General features: G+C 45.0%; 1 protein-coding gene across 2 annotated transcripts in view; it reads left to right on the top strand.

The window, feature by feature from the left end:
• Window positions 1-25,292, top strand: part of DOCK2 (dedicator of cytokinesis 2) — a 404,152-nt gene that overhangs the window by 350,698 nt on the left and 28,162 nt on the right. Inside the window, exons 34-40 of one of the 2 annotated variants that reach the window (XM_036079461.2) lie at window positions 5,985-6,070; window positions 12,086-12,242; window positions 14,194-14,234; window positions 17,481-17,571; window positions 18,555-18,674; window positions 22,430-22,519; window positions 24,289-24,393. In XM_036079461.2, coding sequence (XP_035935354.1) covers window positions 5,985-6,070; window positions 12,086-12,242; window positions 14,194-14,234; window positions 17,481-17,571; window positions 18,555-18,674; window positions 22,430-22,519; window positions 24,289-24,393 — 690 coding nt within the window. Of the gene's footprint in view, window positions 1-4,255; window positions 4,424-5,984; window positions 6,071-12,085; window positions 12,243-14,193; window positions 14,235-17,480; window positions 17,572-18,554; window positions 18,675-22,429; window positions 22,520-24,288; window positions 24,394-25,292 lie in introns of those variants that run through there. The other variant, XR_013445613.1, reaches the window with a different exon arrangement.

Consider the following 25,292-nt stretch of genomic DNA (forward strand, 5'->3'; position numbering starts at 1 on the left):
TTGGTGGGAGCTCAGCTATGGAATGAGCAGATCCAGGCATGTCTCCTTGGTTCAAAGTAAGCAGCCCTGGAAGGTGTCCCCAGGAAAGGAGGAAGCCAATCCCTCATGAACCCCAAGCAGCCCTGATGGCCAAATCCAGAGTGAACCCTGGAACGGGGTCTGAAATCCAGGAGGCATTTCTTGCAAACTAGCATTAGGGAATGATGCCAAAATTATCAGCTAAGAACCAGGTGCCTGTAAGATGACAGCCTTACCTTTCCAAAAATTGAGTTTCTTAAAGGAAATAGCAGAACCAAGAGTAAAAGTTAGCAGGACCCTTGCTCCCAGTTCACACCGTGCCCCCTGGCCTGGTAGCCAACATCTTGTGTTTCTCTTGCTGGCCTGCCTTTGCTCAGGCTCTTCCTTTGATTTCTTCACCTGAAGAGATTCTACTTAGCCTACTCAGAGATTCTACTTCAGCTGAGGCCTCACGTTTTGAGACAGCCCTTTGTGCTTCCTGAGGCAGTGGTTCATATGGATGCAAAAGACAGATTTGCTCAAGCAGGATGTGCAAGGGCTGCAACTAGGACAGGAAGGGGTTAGACACTGATGGACTTAAGAGGGGGTGGGGGTGGGGAAAAGAGGGCTCTGGGGCAATCTCTCTTTCTGCTCTGAGTTTCTTTTGCAACCCCATTGCCAGATTTCCCTGCCTTCTCCTCTAGCCCAAATAAGACAGCTGATGCATTTGACTGATAACTTTTATCCCTCATGAGTACAGCACTTCACCCAAGACCATCTCAGGGGTTTCTGTCCTATCCCTCAGACTGGGTGTCCCATCCCTGGTACACTCCATAATTCCCTTGGTGGGGCTATGGACAGGGCAGTTTCGGCAAAAGGAGCCTTGGGTTGCCACATTTGTATGTGGCACCTGGTATGACTGTACCTGGTCAGAGTGAAATGCATCTTGTCCTGCCTGCATGGGGCTCAGGCATATCACTTGTCCCACATTGCATGACGATCTCCTCATATATCTGTCTTTGTCGCAAGACCATGAGTTCTTTTAGGGCTGAAGCCAATCTCTCATTCCTGAACTCCTAGCTCCTATCAAGTGCCTGTCATAAATGTGGTGGGAACCACATCAGTGTTCTCAGGATGAATGGAGGCATTTAAACCTGCATCCTACCACATTTCAGAGGAAAAGCCTTGGCACAGGGAGGAGTATTCCAGTGAATATTTTCATAATGTAGAGTAATGAGTGTAGCTGACCTTTGCTTGAGTAATCCACAGAGGCTGGGTAGACCAGCTGTCTTCCAGGCCAATTCTTTGTAGAGGGAGGGGTTTTGGGTTTCTAGGTGAAGTTGGTGGGAAGGAGTGGGAGTCCTGGGGCACAGAGACTGAGAAGAGTGGTTACCTATGATATAGATCGTAGAACGGGACTGTGGAACAATCAGCCTGAGGGTCTGAGCTGTAGCAGGCAGGAGGTTCCAGAGGAAATCCCTCTCTCAGAGATGGAAGAGGTAATAGGATTTGATAGCAGCACCTAGAGCAGCAGCTAGAACATAGCACAAGGTCAGTAATTGCTTGGTGAATGAATTAATGGACAGAAATATCAGTTTAGCAGATCCCACTGAAACTGAGTCTTGGCATGGAGTAAGGTGGTGATTCAAATGGCTTAGAACATAATGTGGAAAAGAGCAATCGATTCAGTAAATATATACTGGACACCTACTGTATTGTGGACATTGTATTTTAGAGTCAGATAGGTTTGCTGCTTATGGGCTGGATAAATTTGGGTAAGTTATTTAACCTCTTTCAGCCCCAGTTTCTTTATCTGTCAAATGAATATCATAATACCATTATAGGTTCCCAAACCAGAGCTCTACAGGGGATGATCTGGAGCAGGCAGGGACAAGACAACTCCAAGAAAATTAGGAAGCTGCCCTGACTCCCTTCTTACATGACATTATTGTCTCCAGCTCTTCCCCAACCCTGCCCCAAGTCTGCTTCCATCCACCCCCAGAAAACCAGCATTTCATTAACAAAGGAGGCCACAGTCTGACTTACTGAGGCCAGTTCCATCCCTTCTATCTCTCTGCCAACCTGGCATTTCACACTATCTCTGCCCCTCCCATACAAAGTCAAAGTTAACACCATACCTTTGAAGAAGAGCTCTTGTTTCCTAAATTTCACACTCCTGCAGGATTCTAGGCACACAAATAATGAAAATAGCCAAGATGTTCTCAAGCAGTCAGGAGAGGCAGCAGAAGCAATGCAGGGAAGGCATGATGCAAAAGTGAGGCCTCCATGAGTCATTGTGCTAGAAGAGGGAGGCCCACCCAGGAGGGCTGGGCTCCTAGAGTTCATTTCCTTTTCTCTGACTAGGGCTTTTTAAGATGTGTATTGGGCCTCTGTAGCATTGACTACTGTATTGGGCCTCTGTAGCATTGACTACTGTGAAAGTAGCCTGCAGCTGCTCCTTAAGGAATACCCACCTTGCAGGGATGGGGGAGGAGTCAACAATGTGATGCAGTTGTGTAGCTGTGGATGAAAATGGAATTGATTTGGAGAAGCCAGAAGCTCTGCACAGTGGCACAGCATAGTGTATGTTTGGGAGCAAATGCTGGGCCCTTGGGCCTACTCTGGTCAAGTCTATCCATCCTTTGAAACCCAAGACAAAGGTTCCACTTTCCCTCAGTTTCCTTCTTTATAAAATAGGAATGATGATAACCATCCCCCTTGGCTATTGTAAAGACTAAGTGAGATTATGATGCTATTGACAATGACAATGTCAACAATGTCATGATGATAATTGCTAACAATTACTGAGCACTTACTATGTGCCAAGCGCCATGCTAAGCCTTTTACGTGTTTTCCCATTAACTCCTCCCAGCACCACTCTAAGTAGGTGCTGTTTTAAATCTCCATGTAATAGATGAGAAAATTGAGCCCCAGAAAGCTTATTAACTTGCCCAAGGTCACATAGTAGGGAAAAAAGTCAAAGCAAGACTCAAACTAAGTCTCTTGGATGCCAAAAGCTGTGCTCATAGCCACTCCAGAGCACAGTCCCTGCTGGGGAGCAAAACCGGCCATAGTCTGCTCTGGGGTGTGCCTGACTGAACCCTCACTCTCCGACCTGCCCTGGAGGGCTCAGGCATGGTATGGCATCATCCAGCTCTGCACAAGCCCTGGCACCCTGTAATTTCCTTCCCTGCAGGCTCTTTTGTGACCCTATGACAAGTGCTTATTTATCCCATGCACTTCTCTGCTCTAAAGGCAAGTTCATCACATGAGGAGGAATCATGCCAACATTTACCATTGAACAACTTAGACAAGAAAAAATGCTGTTTTTTCTCCCCCAGAGCTGCTTTCCAGTAACATTCAGCAGTAATAGCAATAACATTAGCAGTAATCATAAACAGATGAGTAAACCCAATGCATATGTGAGTTTATGCTTTCCCCTGGTGCTTTATGTATGAAATCTCCTCCAGCCCTCCTAACTACCCCCATGCAGTAGGTACTACTATTATTGATAAGCCAAATCTGTCCTGCTACCTGTTTTTGTAAATAAAGTTTTATTGGAATACAGCCATGCTGATCTGTCTATGTATTACCTATGGTTGCTTTTGTGTTACAGCAGCAGAGCTGAGTAGTTGTGACAAAGACTATCCAACCTGCAAAGCCTAAAATTTGCAATCTGGCCCTTTACAGAAAATGTTTGCTGACCCCTAATATAAACTCTGAAACAGGATTAGAAAGACCTACTAGCTTTCCCAAGATGGTGGAGGGAATGAAGCAGACACATCTAGACTTCCAGACAGTCTAACATCAGAGCCCATGCTTGTAGTCCTTCAGCTGTATTCTTCCTGTCCTAGGCTTGCTTAGTAGACATCTCTAATCAACATAGCACCAACCCTTGACTCTGGATGATATTATGCCTACAAAATGCTTAGTACAATGCATCATATAAGGTCCATGATTCAAGTGCAGACTGGCAGCCCAGACCCTTGTCATATTGGCCCCCATCTAGGTCTTCATTCTAATTTTTTTCCTTTCTCTCTTTCTTGAACTCTGCTCCTGCTGAACAGCTTTCCTCATTTTTCTCTGCATTCCTACCTCCACCCTTTGCTCACTATTAGGCATGCCTCCTGCCTAGAATTCCCTTCCTTTTCATATTTATCACAATCCTATCCATCTTCCAGGTTTTATGTATCTCCTTCCATAAATCTTCCCCAAATGTAGAAACTCACAGAAAATTTTCTCATTTGTGCTGTGTCAGCTTCTGGTCCTTTCCTTCGGCCCTGAGCACCCAAAAGTGAGGGAACGATGGCACGACAGATGTGAGCTGAGGGAAGAGTGACTCCAGCCCCTGCCTTCAATCACCTGAAGACTCCAACCAACTAGACTGGGCTTGATCCTTTGTGCACTGAAAAGAGCCTGCCAAAAGGTCTTTGTCATTCATCTGAGACTTTAGACAAGCCACTTAAATTCCCTGAGCCTCTCCTTCCTCATGAGTATTAATACCTGACACTTACTGAAGTAGAGCCAGTCCAGGGCTATCTGCTCTTCATGCACTTTCACATTTAACAGTGATCCTCCTTGGGGCACCTGGGTGGCTCCGTCGGTTAAGCATCCAACTCTTAATTTCTGCTCAGTCATGGTCTCAGGGTCATGAGATCAAGCCCCACATCAGGCTCCATGCTGGGTGTGGAGGCTGCTTGAGATTCTTTCTCTCCCTCTCCCTCTGCCCCTCCCCCCTGCTTGTGTATGCTCTCTCTCTCTCTCTCTCTTAAAAAAAAAAAAAAAAGTGATCATCTGTAAATATGACCTCCAGACCTCGTGGAGATATTTTAAGGACTGAGGGTAGAGAGGTTGGGTGAGGAGCCAGCGGTACCCACCCAAAGACTGCCTTGACCTTGGTGACCTTTGCCAAGGGCCTCCTTCCTTTCTCCAGATGCCAGTTTCTTATTTAATGGTAAAATTGAGAAGTGCACTGCATGATGTGGATGGACTCATCAGGGCATGTTATTAAAACAGTACAAACCGTTTTTACATTACAGCCATGAAAAGGGACCCAGTATGGCCCTTTATAATATTGAAAAAACCATGAACTGAAGTGGGTAAGATGCTTCTTGATGGTGAAAGTAGGGAGATAGAAAACTCTCCGTCTTCACTGTAACAAGATTTGGTGGGACTGTGGGTATGTGCTCACTTTCAAGTCACTTACCTAGTCTGATCTCTGACCATTACAGTTGTCCCCAGTCCTTACTCCCTGAGGCATCAGCTCATACAAATATGACAGCTTCAAGTATGGATGAGCTCAGGGGCTCAGCTTTTCTCCATCTCCCCCTTTCCGCTTTTCTCCGTATTGGTGTTCCTAGGCACGGTCTTTCATTGTGGTCATCTCCAGCAGCCTCAGGCTTACAGCCTTCCGTCTTCATGTGGAGCAGACAGACTTGCTAAGAGTTCCTGAGCCTTTATTAATCTTAGTGTCTAGATGATGAAAGATACTGATTAAGAGCTAGGCCTGGGTCACGTGCCCGTACCTGGAGCTAGGAAGGCCTGGTCAGCTCACCTGCATCCCGGAAACTGAGACCAGGACCAGTGTGATCACCAAAGTATGGAGAAAGGTATGCCAGCCCGGCAGAAATGATAGCTGTCCATGACACCGTGCCATTCCCTGAAGATGCAGGGCTCTGTCACATACCTCCATGTCTTTGCACATGCTGTGCCCTCTGCTCGAAATGCCCTTTCCCCTTCACTCGCCCTTCCCACTCCCTCCTTCCTTCTCTCTCCAGTGCTTACCATCTACTTTTCTTCCCCGTGCTCTGCGGAACTCCCCAAAGGCAAGCATAACATCCTGTTCTGTGTGCACTCCCCGTTCCTGGCACTGACCCTGAGAAATGATAGGCGCTCCCTAAAGCTTTGGTTAAAATAACAAATTGACTAATTTCAACATTCAGCCTCCTAACATTGTTATTATTGATTTCCATGTCGTATTTCTTCAGTTTGAAAATGAAATCATCCTCAAACTGGACCATGAGGTGGAAGGGGGCCGAGGAGATGAGCAATACATGCAGCTGCTGGAGTCGATGTAAGTTCAGCGCCCCATGCGCGGGAGGAGCCGGGGGGTGGGCTGGAGGCTGGAGGGCTCAGAACTCCAGGGCCTTCAGAGGCTCTCTCCTCCCCCTAGAGATCCATCTGGTGGCTCCTGGTATTGGAGAAACTTCACTTTTAAAAGAAACCTCAAATATCTCTCCCTAGAGTGGCTGTTTCTTTGATATTGATGGAATGGGACAGATAAAAAGAAACTTTGCTGTGTTAGGAAGGGGAAAACAATCCACCAAAATGTTCACTTTTGTTACCTCTTTGCTGTGGAATAATTCTTGCTAGTTTTTCCTTTTTTCTCTTTTAATCTTAGACAGATGTTGATCATGACCAACATATAGGGAGCGCATGAAGCACATGGATGCCATGCCAAATGCTCTCTGCACACTGCCTCATTTAGCTGCATTTACTCTCTGGTCCCCGGGTCACAGAGCTGGCCCCTGAGGCTCATGGGAGGGTCTTGTCTGAGGAAACTAGAACAAGCTAGTTGGGTGGACAAGCTGGGACCCGAACCTGAGTGAGGCAGTGCACAGTGGTCAGCACTGAACTGGGAATCAGGACACTGATTTGTTTTAACATCTTATTAAGATATAATTAATACACTATACAGCCCACTAAACGTGTACAATTCAATGGCTTTTAATGTATTTGAGAGCTATACAATCATAACCACAATCAGTTGTAGAACAGTTTTGTTCCCTCCCAAAAGAAACCCCATGTCCTTTAGCCATCATCCCCCCTACTTTCTGTCCCTGTGGATTTGTCTATTCTGCACATTTCATATAAATGGAATCAATATATGGTCCTTGGTGCGTATTTCCAAGGGTCATCCATGTTGTAGCAGGTGTCAGCACTTAATTCATTTTTGTGGCTGACTGATATTTCACTGTTTAGACACCCCATTTTGTTTATTCACTTACCTATTAATGGACATTTCGGCTGTTTCTACTTTTTCACTATTAAGAATGGTGATGCTATGAACATTTGTGTGTAAGCTTTTGTGTGGACATATGCTTACAGTTCTCTTGGGTATAAGCCTAGGAGTGGAATTGCTGGGTCATTTGGTAACTCTGTTTGGCCTTTTGAGGAACCATGAGACTGTTTTCCAAAGTACTGGACCACTCACATTCCTACCAGCCGTGTATGAGAGTTCCAGTTTTTCCATATTCGACCCAACACTTGTTAATATCTCTCTTACTAATTAGAGCCATCCTAGTGGCTGTGAAAGTGATATTGTCATTTTGATTTGCGTTTCCTTGATGGCTAATGATGAGCATTTTTTTCATGTGCATATTGACCAATTTTATATATTTGGAGAAAGACATTGGGTTTTAACCCTGATCCCACCACCTAGCATCTCTCTAACTCTGGGCCAATCACATCTTTAGCCTCAGTATCTCCATCTATAAAATGGGAAGAATAAGCCTGTGGTTATTTTAAAGAATGAATAACTATAAAGTATCTGGCACACAGCAGGTAAAAGCCTAGTAAATATACTTTGCTCAGACACCTGACTCCCAGTTTCTGTCTCCATGTCGGTTGTCCCCTTTCCCCCAGAAGGACTTCATCCAAGGTTTAGGACTGTGGCTCATTTCTTCCTAGTTGTATATTCTCTGATTTGTATGATTCTCTGATATAACTCTGATTTTGGATTCTTTTCCTAATCCTTTTTGAATATTTCAACTTTAATAACAAAAGCAAGACTAAAGGCCTTGCTCTAACCCTCACAGTGACCCTCCCTGCCCTGCTCCGTGGGCAGAGCAGATTCCCAGCAGTACCATCCCAGTGGGCCCTGTCCCCCTTCTGTCACTGTGCACAACCCTCACTAAACACATGGATTGCAAAGGTAGCTCAGCCGGAAGGAGAAACCCACTGTCTGCCCCTCGGGTGGGTATCAAGACTGACTGTCCAGGGTAAAAAGTGACATTTTGCCTGAGTCAATGTTTATTTTAAAGTTCTAAAAAGGAAAATCTAAATATTGACCATAAGTGAAACCATTTACAGTGCTGGCAATTTCCATTTTTATAAGCGGATGGGGCTCTGTGGCAGTCTTCAGATGATCAACAAGGATTTTCAAATCCTTCCTGAGTGATTATTTATAAAAGGAATCCTTAGAGGTTGAGGAAATCAAAAGTAGCTCATTATTTTTGCTCCTGAGAGAGAGGTGTGAATGATTTCTACAAAACTAATCAAACCCAACCAGAGGAGTCAAGGTCCCATTAGAATGTCCAGGGGCCAGGTCCTTGCTTCTTCCTTTGAACTTTCTGAGCCTCAAGTTTCCTTATCTGCAAATTGGGGATAAAAATACTATCCAGCTCTTAGAGTTTTCATTGAGATTATGCAAGAGAAGTCATGTAAAGTACTTAGCACAATTTCTGATAACTAGTAATTACTCTGGAAATATTAGCTATTATTATTATTATTCTCCAGGTAGATACTGATGTGGTTATTTGAAACCATGAACCTACCTGGCATATCTCCTCCAGGCTAGTCATCCTCAGTTCCTCCAGCCCATCTACTCAGCCCTTCATTCAGGGCTTCCACTGGTATGTAGGACCTGCTCTGGGCAAACATAGTCCTGTGGGTACACGGCTTAGGAATATGATGGTGCCTCTGTGAATAGAGCAGGGCTTCCCTTCCTGGGGCAGCTATAGCCCTGCATTAAGGCACAAGGCTTAGGGCATGGAGTGGGGCTGAATTTCAGCCTTTGTGGGCTCTTGTGCAGTACACAAGCTATACAACCTTACAGAACATCCCACTCCTCCTTACCCTCAGAACTGTCCTCAGAGCCCACTCCCGTTTGTCCATAACTGTCTTAATGTGAAGGTCCCACATTGAATGGAGTAATTAGACATGCTATCCTGCTGTATGCCGTCTGCCTGAGAATTTTTCTAGAAGTGGCTAGGGAGCTGGAAAGCTGAAGGGGGCAGAGAATGTGTTCTAGGGCCAAGATCCCACCCAAGCCAATTCAGTACCTGAAAGAGGACCTGTCATATGTAGTGCTGCATACATCATTTTTAAAGGAATGAGTGAAAACCCAGTTCCATCAGCACTGACAGAGTGGGCCTGGGCTCCTCCCTCTGAAGGCCTCCCACACTGAATGCAAATCAATTTCAAGGCCATGTGAGTTCCCTCCAGGCACCTCAAGGCAGGAGCTTAGACCTGGAGTGGCTGGCAAGGGCTCTGCCACCTCTCCTTGCATTGAGTGAGGAATTATCTGCATCACCTGGAGATTCCCAGGATCCCTTTTCATTGTACTTGTCCTCTATTGTGGATTCAAAGGAGAGGAACAGCTGGGTGACCTTGCCAGGACCCGTGGGCCTCATGCCTCCTCTATAAATTGATGATGTTAATAATGCCCAACTCAAGGAAATTTTGTAAGTATTAAACAAGATAACCAATAAAATGGGTTTGCACAGCATCTGGAACACAGGAAGTACTCAATAAATGGTAGTATTATATACTATGGTTAGTTTTTATTTCTGTATCTGCTTCCCCTGCTACACTGTGATTTCCTAGAAGTCAGTGTCTTAATGATTTCTGAATCCCTAGTTCCTAGAATAATATCTGTTGAGTGGATGGATGGATGGTGGATGGTGAACAGCTGGGTGATTTCTAAACAATCTGCCAATCCATCTCACCAATCCTAGACCATATGAGCAGCTTTCTTACCCTGTGCCTAAAGAATAGTGAAACTAAGAAAGCCAAGACTGTGTTCTGAACCCATGCTTCACAAAGGACCAATGGCACTAGCATCATCCAGGAGCTTTTTAGAAATGCAGAATCTCAGGCCCTAGCCCAGATCTACTAAACCAGAATCTATTAACAGAATCTGTTAATCCCCACATTATTCCCATGCACATCGAACTTTGCAAAGCCCTGGACTAAACGAGTTGTTCTTAATGTTGGCTGCATATTGGAATCACCTAGGGAACTTTAAAAATAAAATACTGCTACCTGGCTCCCACTCCCAGAGATACAAAGTCATTGATTTTAGGGTGGGCATTGAGCTTTATAAAATGCTCCCCTGCTGATTCTGACATGTAGCTGGGACTGAGAACCACTAGTCTGGCTGCACTCAGGCCATGAGATACCTTCTGGGTCTGAGCTGCCTGGGAGGCTGTGAGGAATCACACTCCAAACACTGGACAAAGCTTTGTCACATTGTCATTAGCTTGGGAAACAGGGCTGGAAGTGACCGTCCCAGAAGGAGTCAGGCACAGCTGTGACTGAGCCAGACAGGCGTAAATCACAGGGCAATTTGCATATCTCATTGAGAGCCAGGGAACAGGTGCTTCTCCCACGGAGAAGATGGATTTGTCTGATCACAGCCACAGTTGGAGATGTCGCCTCCTTGCAGCCTGGTTTGGCTTCTGGGAGGAAATGACCCTCCAAAGTCCTTGCCTTTCTCACCTTTCCCTCCTAGGAGCTCTTGGGACCTAAGCCGCCATGGGGAAAGTAGCCAGAAACAAATAGTAGCCTGGGTAATGCTTGTCTACTCAAGATGCCTGAGAACATGCCACAGTGTTTCTCTGTGGGAAAATAGGGAAGTATTTGGCTTGATTCCCAAGGTCACCTCTTACCACCAGAGTGATTTGGGAAGGTCATTTAACCTCTCTGAGCCTTGATTCCTTCATCTATAAAATGAGGGGAATAATTTTTACCAGTCAGACTTATCATGATGATTTCTTAAGAAAAAAGTGATTAGAAAAAAAAAGAAAAAAGTGATTAGTACAGTGTCTGGTGCAGAATAAGTGATTAATATGAAGTAGTCATTAATCAAAATTTTAATCCATCTGTCTCCCCTTGCCTAGCCTGTGGGCCTCCTGAAAGTAGACATGATTTTTTTATATTTCTTATTTTATCTTTCTCCCCATCCCCACCCCACACAATGCCTATCATAGGGCCTAACAACCAATAGATGCTTAAGGAATGCCACATTTTTTATTTTTTATTTTTTAAATTTAGAATACTAATATTACAACAAATGTAAATTTTTCAAATAACATATGCACATTTAAATTTTAAAAATGAATACTTCCTTCTCTATTCTCCAACCTAGACCCCTTGCCGGAAGCAACTACCATTAAGAGTTTGGTGTTTATCCTTCCTGACCATATTTGGCACATTTATAAGCACACAGAGATACATGATGCAGACATGCACCTCTACTCACAAACGCTAGAGCCAGAATGCTGATATTTAACAACTGTGTGACTTTGGGCAAGTTAGTTGGCCTCACTGTGTCTTAGTTTCCCCATCTGCAAGCATCCCATCTTATAAGACAATGATGGGAGATTAAATGAGTTACCATTTGTGAGACATTTGGAATAATGCCTGGGACATGGTAGGTTCTATGTCAGTTGGTTAAATAAAAAATAAATTGTTCTGAGACTTACTTTTCTCACTGATCTGTATATTTTATAGAGCTTTTTCAGCATATTGAGGTCTCATACTTTTTAATGTCTTCATAGAACTACATTTTGTGAATATACTTTAATTTATTAACCGTTTGCCGATTGATGGACATTTAAGATGGTTTCAACTATTTCACTGTAGACACAATTTGTAACTATTATAAATCTTTGCATGCTTCTGGGAATATTTCTGTCGAATAGATTCCCTGAAGTAGAATGGTACTTCATCGGAGTACCTTCGTCGGAGGGTATGCACATTTACAATTTTGATAGATATTGTGAAAATTGCTACTCAAAAGGTTGTACTGATTTACTTCCAATGTGGGTGTGTACAAGTGACCATTTCTCCACACCATTGCCCACACTGGACATTTTTTTTTTTCCCATTCTGATGGTGGACGAAAAAATTAAATACTTGTTAAACTGTATGGACAAATAAGTATATAAATGAATACGTGATTGAATAAATGAACAAAATGAGCCAACACATGAACCAGAGGAGCTTGGATTCACTGGTTTATCTGCTCCCCTCCCCCACCAACACACTGGCCATGAGCTCACTGCCCTCCCATCTCTGCCCACAGCCTGATGGAGTGTGCTGCAGAGCACCCGACTATTTTCAAGTCGGTGGAAAACTTTGTGAACCTGGTGAAAGGCCTCCTGGAGAAGCTGCTCGATTACCGGGGTGTGATGACGGACGAGAGCAAAGACAACCGCATGAGCTGCACCGTGAATCTGCTGGTATGTGGGGTTGGCCACCTTGCCCCAAGGTCCCATCAGACCAGAGTCCTGGGGGCAGGCCTGGTTTGGGGTTTCACTATGCTTTTGATAGGGAAGTAGTGCTAACGGCTTCACAAACCAGACAAAAGTGGGATCAAATCCCTACTCTGCCACCTGCTAGCTTAGCTCTGTGACTTGAGGCCAATAACTTCACTGTTCCATGCTCAGTTTCCTCATTGATGAAATGGAAATGAGTGTTTTCTTTAGTACTTAACACATTATATGGAAAGAAAGTGGCACTAGAGAGTGGTTAAGAGTAGGAGCTTTGGAGTTACATAGCTCCTGGGTTCTAATTAATAGAATAGACAAGTCGAGGAAGTTTTCTGAAGGTTTAGTTGGCTTATCTGTTCTATAGAAAAAATAATAGTACCTATTTCTTAGGTTATGCAGTCCAGGGGCATGGTTAAATGCTTACTACATATTAGTTTCCTTCTCTTACGGAATGGAGTAATCTAATAACCAGAATTTACAACAAGTTAGTATGGGCCAGGCTAATCAGAGCAGCTAATCTCAAGTGCAGGCTCTTAACCCCTATACCATATGACCTGCCAAGGGCCAACTCCTGAAAAGTCTCCCTTCATATGTCCTGCCATACGGTCATGAGACAGGTAATAGCAGCCCCAGCATTTCACACCATCACATCAGCCCACCCTAAAGCGGTTTAAATGAATGACGTTGGCCAAAAGACCATGTGGTCTATCCATCATATCAATGCCCCCTGCCATGCTCAATGCTCCAGCAATATAAGTCCTGTCCTATAGTTCCTTTGTGTGGCCTCTGTTTACCCTAAGTGGACTCCCTTTTTAACAGCCTAGATATTGCCATTGATTTTCTGAAATGCTAAGGTGAGTTTAAAAATCCTGATTACAGCAGAAAGGAATTCACTGCTAATAACTCCACTAGGTCCAATTTACATAAAGAGCAAGAAGAGGGGTTTTCCAGGAGTTTAGCAATTTCTCTCTATGGAGAGACAGAAGTTAGTTGAAGAAAATGACCTTCAACAGTCAGACTCTGACCAGGGAGAGAGTTTGGGACAGGCAGATCCACAAGCAATTAGACCCTGCTAGCTTTTGGTGTGGCATAAACATGGCATCAAGAAGGAGGACAGGGAGAGGGTGTCAGGGGGGCTGAGGTCTCAGGTGGCTTTGCCACCCACTAACTGTGTACCCTGGGACACATCACCTCGCCCTCTCTGAGCCTCTGGTGCACGTGGGTACATTGGGTTAAGCCAGGGTCTTCTCAATGTATGGCTCATGGGTCAGACCATGACCTCGTGGCTTGGAATTTGTAAGGACTCATTTACAAATGCATGAGATTAGGATCTCTGGTGGTGGAGCCCAGGACCACTACTAGTATAAATGACCCCTGAGCTTGAGTCAGGCTTCCTAGGTATTGCCAAGTTTAAGTGTTTTTGCCTGTGGAGTCTCATCATAACTCCTCATACTGCTGTACCAACAGGGGTTATGATCCATTATTCTCCTTGGGATCTATTACTATTCCTATTACTCTGATTACTGCTATTACCCTGAGTCCAACCAGCTCCGTCTGAGTACTAGGTCTGAGCTTGTCAACATCAAGCTGGGCTGCCTTTTGTTGTAGACTCTGGCAAAGTAGACTGCCTCAATCTTGACAGCCCCTCTCAGTGCAGCAAATAGCTCAACTTCACCCCTAGTATATGATGGTTGAGGTACCCCCTCTGTCCCTTTACAGTCTAAGGATCAGGGAAGTGACTTTCAAGGCAGAATCTCTTAAGAAGGGTGTTTGATGCATTCAGGAAAATAAATTTTGTGCTCCCATCTCAGGGTCCCCAGATAGTAAACAGCAGTCTTCCTCACATCTCCTTCACTATACCCTCTACCCCTGCTGCTCTGCAAAGAAAAACACTCATCACTGTTTTTCCTCCACTACCTAGAATTTCTACAAAGATAACAATCGGGAAGAGATGTACATAAGGTAAGATTTTTATTTTCTAAAACCCAGACCTGCTGTGTCATTCTCCTGCTCTGTATCCATTGATGGCTCCCCACTGCCTTCAGGATAAAATTTAAACTTATCTTCTTAACACTAGGTCCCTCTGTGTTCCGATTACTATCAATCTTTCCAGATTCAATTCCTTTCATTTTCCTATAAGCAGCCCCCCAAACTACTTGGACTTCTGTGGCCCGCCATACTGTTTTGCTGTGTCCACAGACCACACTTTCCTTAACCCACCTTGTGGACAGCTGGTGAATTGCATCTACATTTGTTGAAGGCGGGCACATGAGGCCCAAGTCCAGGGTTTATGAAGGCTGTAGTTAACCCATTGGCCAGCCCAATTTCAAAGAGAAAAAAATACCAAGATGCATGATACCTGCTTCCTTGTAGGCATTTAAAAGACATTTATTTGAATATATCTTGAAGGCGGGGGTTTGGAGGACATTAGCCTGGAGCAAAAAACTCCCTTGCCAATTTTTCTCGGAATCTCATATTTTTTTCCCCAAAGTTTTTTTACTGTTATTTTTACTCATTACAAAAATAATGCATACTTATTACCAAAACAACAGCAACAAAAAAACTCATAAAATATAGACAAAAACAAAAGAAATGACATAAACTCCCATAATCCATACATATTCTCAGACCCTTTTATATTTATATATAGATAGAATTCTATGCCTGCATATTTTTTACAAAAATGAGATCATATTGCTCATAATTTATTCTTTGCTTGACAAGAATTCCATGTCAACAGATGAATTTCAACATAATTTTTAATGAAACTATAAAATTCTCTTTCCAGAATATACTGTAATTTATATAGCCAATCCTATATTGTTGAACATTTAGGTTGTTTCCAACTTTTTTCTATCATAAATAGCACAACGACAAAATTCTTGGATGTATGTCTTATGTGTCCAAGATATATCTTGTGCATATCCTCCTGAGACAAGAGTCCACAAAGAGAAATTGACCAGAAGGTTAACAAACATTTTCAAGTCTTTTGACCCATTCTGTCAAAGGCCAGAGACTCCAAGTCTGAACCTACTCTGCTATTATTGCAGATATTTTTAGGTACTTAGTTTAGCATTATTCCAGGAATAGGAACTATCATTTGGATCAAAGATAATTCCATAGGCTGTCCTAAGCTTAGATAGTATTTATAACATCGCTAGACAGGACTTATTATAGTAGTGTAAAGCTTTGGAGTCCAAAGGGCCTGGGGTCTTCACCTTGTCTTCTCGGTGACCCTGGATAAGATCACTCAGTCTCTCTGGGCTGAGGTTTCCCCTTATAGAATGTTTCCATTCTACCTTCTGTTTTTAGGATTAAATGAGATGCTATAGGTAAAGTGTCTAGCACATGGATCCATCTCTCCAACCTCTTTTCTCTCCTTCCCATTTTAGAAACACAGATGGTGAGCCCCAGATCTCCATAAGCTCTGGAGATTTGAGTTCTGTTGTAATCTAGGAAAACCGCATTTGCCTAAACCAAACAATGTAACAGGATATAGTCTGGAAACCTGTTCTGTTTGGCAGGCATAGTATTTAAAAACATTTTTAAATTGGTTGCCAAAATTTTAAAATCTAGAGATTTTACATAAAAATAAAAATATCCCTCCTCTAAAAAACTCAGAAGGTGTGGCAACACTGAGCCCTCCTCCTGTCCTGACAAACTGGAGTACTCTGGTCATGACATTGTCTCCATTCCCCACTGAACTTCACTGTGCCTACCTCACTCAAGCTGCCCATCTGGCCTGTGTAGCTGTTGAGTTTGAATCCCTGGTCAGGTCCATCAGGGTGTTTTCCTTTGGGCTCTTTAGTTGATCACCAAATCCTTGAGTTGGCAAAGGAGAGGAGAGGGTGCCTTGATTGATCAGGGAGCTGAAAGTTGCAGGAAATCTGTCCCTCTGGCTGCTCTCTTAAAGGTTTTTGGACCCAGCTATCTAGGGATTTAAGGGACCAAGGATGGGCAGGAGGATATAAGGTAGGGGTCAGCTATATACATACAAAACCTCTAAAGAAACCTATAGAAACCTCTAAAGGTAGAACACATGCTCAACACTCCCTGCATGCAAACCACATGTAATTTCACTGATAACTCTGATTGATGAGAAGAAAGGTGAGGGACAAGAATGGACTGGCCATGACTATAGAGGCAGAAATTGCTGATGTTGAAACCCAGTTCTACCTATTTCTTGCTCTGTCTACTTTAACATAAATCTGTTTTCTTATCTATAAAAGGATGATTGGGAGGATGAATATAACATATAAAGTACCCATTTGTTGGATGAATGAATGAGCAAATCTTTCTACCCGGGGTGCTCATCCCTCATTCTTCCCCTTACTTTTAGGTCCTAGCCTAACTGCCATGCAATGGAAATTTTCTAGAAGTCCCTCCTCTCCCCACCTGGATGAATCCTGTTCTCATAGTACCACAGACCTCTCCTTCACAACATAGATCACAACTGTATCTTTACAATGTAGAGTCATCCCAGGGTTCAGTACTGGAACCTCACATTGCAAAGGGAGAGAAGGAGGGAATGTGGTTATGGTTGAATAGTATATTCTCCCTACTGACAGCTCAAGGTCTCTACATGAATATCCAATCTTGAGGCCCTGATCCACTTCCTTTTCTTACCAGAAAATACACTTCTTTTATACCAAGAGAACACTGAAGACAGGGTAAGAACTATCCTTTATAGTGCTATTGCTTGTTCATTCTCCTGGAATGGTACAGTGTTCAGAGCACAGGCTCTGGAGACAATGAGCCTGGATCATGTTCCAGATCTTCCAGTTATTAGCCCAAGACTTCTGTGATTTATTCATTTCCTCTTCCTTAATTTTCCTTACTTGTCATATTGCACTGGCCAGGCCCTTCAGTATCAAGTTGCACACTGGCTGGGATGGTACTTAACTTCTCTAGCCATAGTTTTCTCATCTGGAAGTGGGAATTCTCAACAAACCCATCTCCCAGGGTTGCCATGAGGATTAAATGATCTAAGGCTTTCGAAATACTTGGCATGGTACCTGTCACACATGAAGTATCCCACCAACTCTAAGGGCTGCTGTCATCACCCATGTAGGGGGAGCTGATTATCGGAGATGGAGGACTCCTTTGTGATCCTAAGAGGTGCCAAGTTGTTCTGTCTGAGTCCCACCTGGCCCTACCTCCTGCCTCCTTATTACTGAACCTGATAACCTAGCATATTTCCCTGCATAGGTACCTGTACAAACTCCGTGATCTTCACTTGGACTGTGACAATTACACAGAGGCGGCCTACACACTCCTTCTCCACACCTGGCTTCTCAAGGTACTGCCTTTCCAGTGAAAGTGATCTGTGCTAGGATCTCCATGTGGCCCTCACAGCAAATTAAAGAGTTAAGAAAGAAAGAGAGGTAGAAAGTGAGGGAGAAAGCGAAAAACAGAATGGAAGGGAAGAGATGAAAGGGAAGGGAAGGGAAGGGAAGGGAAGGGAAGGGAAGGGAAGGGAAGGGAAGGGAAGGGAAGGGAAGGGAAGGGAAGGGAAGGGAAGGGAAGGGAAGGGAAGGGAAGGGAAGGGAAGGGAAGGGAAGGGAAGGGAAGGGAAGGGAAGGGAAGGGAAGGGAAGGGAAGGGAAGGGAAGGGAAGGGAAGGGAAGGGAAGGGAAGGGAAGGGAAGGGAAGGGAAGGGAAGGGAAGGGAAGGGAAGGGAAGGGAAGGGAAGGGAAGGGAAGGGAAGGGAAGGGAAGGGAAGGGAAGGGAAGGAAAAAGAATTATCCAATAAATTTTGTTTTGCTATGTCCCCAAACTCTTGACCTGGCCAGTAACTTTTCTGCACTTCTTTGCCTGGTCACGTAAGGTTTCAATTGACTTTCACATTTAGCAACAACAATAACCCCCTGAGATATGTTTCACAGTTTTATATAACATCTAAACGTCAACTATAAATCATTAGCATGCCCAGTGAGCTGTTTTCCTTCTCTTGAAAACAGTATTGTAACTGGACAGCATCTAAAGGATTTCCTTTGGCTTTTGGAACAGCTGGGACCGTCTTATAGGGGTTCAGAGAAAATCCCTACAAACCATACACATGAGCCAAGAGAGAGTCAAATAAGCACCATTTGTCAAAAATCAGGAGGCACTTCCCAAATGGATACTGCAGCCCAGCATCTCTCTGACTGCCCACTCACAGCCGGGGTGGTGGGCAAGCTGGCAGGGGTATTGGCAGGGCTTCCTCCTGCTTCTCCTTAGTGAGGATTCATCTGCCTTTGGCTGCCTCTCAGCCCTGGTGACTCCATGTGTCTTCTCTCCTCAGTGGTCAGATGAGCAGTGCGCCTCGCAGGTCATGCAGACAGGCCAGCAGCACCCCCAGACTCACCGACAGCTGAAGGAGACGCTCTATGAGATCATCATAGGCTACTTTGACAAAGGAAAGGTAATTTGTCCCTGTCCTTCCTCACGCTGTGGGGACCTTAGCAATGGGGAAGGGTGGTTCCTTCCTATACTCTGTACCCCATCCATCTACAGGTCTGGGCAACTCTCCCTCCCAATTCTAAGTCTGATCACTTGGCTCCACCTTCTCACCACCTCGATTCAAGGCCTCGTCATTGTTCACTTGAATTAGTGGGTTCAAAGCAATCTGCCTGCTTTCTCTATTGACTCCAACAGATCTTCCTTCATACAGGAAATGGGGATCACAAAAAATACATTGGATCTCACCATTCTCTTGCTTACGATCATCTCCATAGCTTCCCCATTCCACTAGAATGATTACACAATCCTGCTCCTGACCTGTGAGGGCCCACCCGAGCTGTTCTCTGACTGCTTCTCTCATTTCATCCCTGCCAGCTCTCACATGTTATATGCCAAGCTCCTTTTCACATCAGGGTCTTTGCACTTGCTTTTCCCACCTTAGAACATTTTTCCTCCATAGCTTTCCATGCCAGGCTCCTTCTCACAGCTCGGAGCTTTGCTCAGACATCATGTCCTCAAGGACACCTTCCCTGACCAACCTAGACAAAACAGCATTTTAGAATGCCATGTACACAGAGACTTGTCTTGTCCGCTGCTGAATGCTCAGTGGCTAGCACAGAGCCTGACATGCAGGGCCAAATAAATACATGTTGAGTAAGTAAATCAGTTGTGCAACTGAATAACAGCAAGGATAAAATATCTGGTTGTGTTTGGTCAGGAGATTAGTCAGAACAACTGCTACCCATCTCCCAGTCTGCAGCAGAGCTTCAAGAAGCACCAACCCAAATGCAACCATCATCCTGTAAGAGATGTGGCATGTGGCCTAACTGCTCTGGCTCTGGAGCCAGCCTGGTTTCAAACCTTGCTCCTCTACTACCTACAGTTCTCTTGACCTCTTAGGGACTCCAATTCCCACCCAAGATAGTGATACTAATAGTACGTACTTCCTAGTGATGTTGTGAAAACTAGGTGAGAGAGTGCATGTGGAACACCTAGCATAGGACCTGGTACATAGTCCTATCTTCTTAAATTTTAGCTCTCATCCTTCCCCTCCTCTGCCTTCAAGTCCCCAGTGAATGAGCCACTTCCTCCATGAAACCTTTCTTGAGTCCTCCAGCTTACCTACAGCCCTGGCTTTCCTCTGAATTACAAGGTCTCTTACAGCTTATCAGGACATAATTTAATGGACTTAATTTTGGTCTGTTCTGTCACTGCAGTTCATTGTATCTGTCTTAGCCTGATCTCCCCACCTTCCCTGGAAAGACAAAATGAGGTAATGTCTGTGGAAGGGCTTATAAATTCCCAGGATCTGAGCAGTTAGAGAACGCTGTTTTTATAATTTACAATTATAAGCCTCTTGAGGGCAGAGAGTCTGCCATTGCTGGAACCTCCTGCCCTACTCAAATCAAGTCAGAGCTCACTATTTGTGTATAGCTGATTCGGTCCATCACAGTGTGAAGGCCCCAAAAGGACATGCTGAGCTTTGTCCTCTGCAAAGTATCCAGTTCAACTCACCCTGTGCTGAGCAGAGAGGAAAAAGACATCATCCCTCATCTCTAGCTGCTTATCATCTAGTTGGCAAAACAGACGTGCCAATCATGATCTTTTTTTGCATATTACCCTTTGATGTTGTACAATAATGGAAGATGAGGGAGGGAAAGGTAGTGCCAAGGTACTTTGGGAGCAGAGAGGAGAGAACAGATGGGTACAGCTCACTCTGATAGCCACTGCTGTGGAAGCTTCCAGAATGAAGCCCAAACTCTTTAGCATCCCTTTCCCTTCCTTTCCCCATACCTCCCCTCATGGAGATTTATTGCTCCAGACCCACACAGTGGCTTTCTACTCCGTAAGTCAACCTGTCAATACTTGGTGGACACCTCTACATCCCTTAAAACCCAACTCTCACATCTATTTATGTGTATGCTTTACCCACTAATGTTTCATGGAAGAAGAGACTGTCTTGTCCATACTTATGTCTATTCCATCACTGTATACCATATCATGCCTAGAAACCAACAGGGGCACCAAAGTTAATGTATGAGATTCAGAAGTCCCAGTGACAGTATGGGCAAACTCAGGAGGAAATCCTAAGGTATCTGACTCCCATCCACCGCCCCCCGCCCCCCGCCGCCCCTTAGTGGTCTCTTAACACATGGGGAGAGCATTTCTGTCATATTATGGTGGGAAGTTGGCAAATACCTACACGTGAGCCAAACAGTCCCCTGACCCAGCCCAGGGACTTTACCACCATCTTCTTGTCAGGCTGAAGAGAAGAAAAGCCCCAGCCCAGTCTGGCCTGTGGACTTGGTTCCTCCTGGCACATAAAGCATTTTTATGCTGCTCACTAAGTTGTCCACGGGTTTACAGCCATGGCTCCTCCACTCGGCACTTGCTTTTATTTATTTTTATGCTTGGATGCAGAGAGAGCATTTTTGCTACAAAGCACACACTATATTTTGGCAACCTCCCCTCTCTCCTTCCCACCGCCCCTAGCTTCTCCATTTAGATGCATTTTCCATTTTAAACTGAATATGAAATGTGATGGGTGTCCCTTGAGACTGCCAGATCTCCAGCCCACTCTGCATCTCCTCCGCCTCTCTGCAGAGGCTCCCGACCCCCTTCAGTCTAAGATGGAAGGATGATCTATTGGATTCAGCCTAAGACAGAGCAGAGGAAAAGGAAAATCCCCTATATCCAGGGTTTGTTTTTTCAGAAATTTTTTTTTCAAATGGAAAAGACCTAGTTACAAAAAGTTCTTTTTTTAAAAAATAGATTTTATTTATTTATTTAACAGAGAGAGAGCAAGCACAAGCAGGAGGAATGATAGGCAGGGGAGAAGCAGGCTCCCCGCTCAGCAAGGAGCCCAATGTGGGGCTCGATCCCAGGACCCTGGGATCATGACCTGAGCTAAAGGCAGCCACTTAATGGACTGAGCCACCCAGGCACCCCAAAAAGTTCTTTTTTTTAAGAGAGGGAGTGGGGGGCAGATGGAGAGGAAGAAAGAGAATTTTAACCAGGCTTCATGCCCAGTGTGGAACTCAACATGGGTCTCAATCTCACGACCCTGAGATCATGACCTGAGCTGAAATCAATAGTCAGACGCTTAACCAATGGAGCATCCAGGTGCCCCTTACAAAAAGTTCTAATCACTCTTTTTATACTCTAGTACCAGCTCCATCTCCACCTCTCTGCAGCCTCCTCCCCACTCATACACTCCAAATAACCCCATTAAGAAGAGACAGGTATAAAATTTCAGTTATACAAGATGAATAAGTTCTAGAGACCCGCTGTACAACATTAGATCTATAGTTGACAATCCTCAGGTCACACCCAGGTGTGCATTCTAGCCCAGCTTTTGGTTGGGCATGTGACCTGGGACAGTGTTTCTGCTGTCTGAACTTCCATTTCTCACCTGGGAAACTCGAATGTTACCAGTCACCTCCCAGAGCGGTTGTGAAGACACAGAGGGCATGCAAATAAAGCATTTAGCTTCATCTCTGGCTGCTCCATTATTTGTCACAAAACCAGAATGAGGGGCAGAGGAAGGGTCATGCTCTCTGGGAAGTACCTGGCTCCCTGTGCGTGGGGCCGGGCCTGGGTCTGAATGAGGCTTGCAGTGCAGTCCCAGGAGGCAAGCTGCCTCAAGTCCCTTCCTCAGCAAGGGTTCTACAAGCCTGGAGGTGTCTCCTAACCTTTGTGTCCATGACCTTCCTATAGATGTGGGAAGAGGCTATCAGTCTGTGCAAGGAACTGGCGGAACAGTACGAGATGGAGATCTTCGATTATGAGCTCCTGAGCCAGAACCTGGTAAGTCTGGGTGCCCAGGGCCTCGGGCTCCCCAGAGAGGCTGGGGAGAGGAAGTGGTAGGCCAGGTGGGGTCAAGACAGCAGAAAAGGACTGGAAGTAGGGCCTGAGCTGAGGAAGGCTGCTGAAAGCCTTCCTTCCAGTTGGGAGTATTTCCAGAGGGAGGTATTCTGGGAAAACTCATCAGCAACAGTTTCCCGGATGGAGTGGTAAGAACGCTGTTGCATACCCAATAAACACTGTGCTACATTTGCAGTAACATCCCCACAAATCACTAAGCCAATTAAATAAAAGCACAAATTTGTGCTTTCTGATTAACAGATAAATCACATTAAAATGCTCCCCATCTGGCCATTCCCCATTAGCTCCTCGGTGCTGGTGATTTGGTGGGGGTAAGTGGAAAGTGGGGGAAGCCAGCCTAGCCTGCTCAGGCTGCAGATGCCAGGGCTTGGAGAGGAGGTGGCCTCTGCAGGGAAAGCGCAGAACATTTTGGCTGCTCCTACCACTTGTACACCTCCCACCTATTTCCTGGTCACCTCAGAGCCAGGCCCCGGCACCCACCTTAGCCTATTTTGACAGGCCAGTCCAGCTGTGTCCAGGAAACTCTAAAATGAGAGTCAGAATGTGGAGAGGTGGTTTATTGCTTCTTGGGCGGGGAGGGGAATGGGTATTGAGAACCATGTTCTTGTTAAAAACAACTGAGCTCTTAGCTGTTTGTACTGTGTGTAAGATATGATGCAAACACACACATGTAGTCACACCAAGAGACACTGATATCTACCCCACACATACATCCACATAGATGTTTGCAGACATGGAGACACACACGCCTTCTAAACATGTGCATTCATGTGCTTGCTCACACACACACGCACACAGAGTGCACACTCATGCACACACACGCGCACACATACATCCCATACACGTTTGTATACACAGGTACACACACATATCCTATACACATGTATGCACAACACGCACGCACATAGCACACACGTGCACACATGTATGCACAGCACGCACACGGTGCACACGTACTCACATGGCACACATGTATGCACACAGAGTACACATATACACACATGGCGCGCACACGTGCACACGTGGCACACATGCGTGCCCACACGTGCAATACATGTGCACATGCACACACGTGGTGCGCATGTATGCACGCACACATGGTACATGTATGTTTGCGTGCGCACACAACACATGTGTGCACACGTGGCACGCGTGTGCGCGTGCGCACATGTATGCACACATGAACACACATGGTACACTTGTGTGCGTGCAAACATGCATGCACAGTACAGATTCATGCACCTGCTGATGTACATGCACATCCATGCTCTGAGGCTTGTGCTGCACAGGCTTGTGTCCACGCACATTTATCTCTCATAAACACATGCCTCGTGTGCATGGAGGAGGGAGCAGTGTGGCGATGGGGGCTCTGGACTGCTGGCTGGATTCAGCTCCATACTTACTAGTTACACTATGAGACACCATTTCTTTCTCCGCAAAACAGAGATATGATACTTGTTACGAGGATGATGCAAGTAAGTGAGCTAGTACAGGTGGAGGGATCAACATGGAACCTGGTATAGGGCAAACACAGCTACTGCTGTGATGATGATAGACATAGCCACGGATACGCAAACATGTGCACTGGGCATCATGGTATAATGATCATGTCTCAAGTGTGGCCTCTCTGAGTGGAATGTGCCCTCGATACACATCTATGTTGTTATAAGCTCTGAGTTTTCTCCCTCCAGATCCAGCAAGCAAAATTCTATGAAAACATCATGAAAATCCTCAGGCCCAAGCCAGACTACTTTGCCGTTGGATACTACGGCCAGGGATTTCCCTCCTTTCTGCGGGTGAGTGTGCTGGTGACGGAGACCCAGGCCAGGGGCCTGGGGCTTCTCAGCTGTCACTTTGTGCTTCGAGGATCCGCTTATACCCAGACTCTGTGCTTTCCTCCTGAGTGCTGCCCTCCTCCCAGCACACGCCCAGTCCCCTCCATCATCACCACCCTCAGCCACCCCATGTTTCTCTAGATATGCAGCAACCAGAGCTGCCCCGCAAGGTGGTAGCTCCCCATCCCTGAGTGAGGTGTTCAAGGAGAGCCAGAGGACCTCAGCTACCCAGCAGGCATTGCAGGGCACCAGTTCTCAGACCCTTTGGGCTCAGGAATCTCTTTTCTCTCTGAAAAATTATTGAAGTCTTCCATGAACTTTTGTATTTATAAGTTCTGTCTACATCTACCATACTCAAAATTAAAATGAAGACAATTTTAAAATACTTATCTTTGTATTTAAAAATAATAATTAACCTCTCATGTGTTAGCATAACTTGTATCTTTATGAAAAATATTGTGTGTTTTCCCATATTTTCCCATAAAAATATATGCCAACAGTGAGATTGTTTCATATTTCTGCAGATCTCTTTAATGTTTAGATTGAGAGAGGATAGCTAGGTTCTTATACCTGCTTCTGCATTCAGTCTGTCATGACAATACACATCATGCAGGCTCTGGAAAATTCTACTGTACATCTGAGAGAATGAGAGTAAAAAAGGCAAATACCAGCTGTCCATTATTTTGAAGAGTGTTCCCTGGTCTTATGAGGTCCTGAAAGTGTCCTAGAGACCCTCAGGGGTCTCTGAAGCATACTTTCTGAACCAGAGTTTTTGTGGAATATTCACTGATCATGTAGAGAGTTGGACTAGGGCAGTTATAGGCTTCCTTCCTATAGGACTCCTTCCAGTGAGGCTATGG

This window comes from Halichoerus grypus, chromosome 2 (genome assembly GCF_964656455.1).
Source record: "Halichoerus grypus chromosome 2, mHalGry1.hap1.1, whole genome shotgun sequence".
Lineage (NCBI taxonomy): Eukaryota > Metazoa > Chordata > Mammalia > Carnivora > Phocidae > Halichoerus > Halichoerus grypus.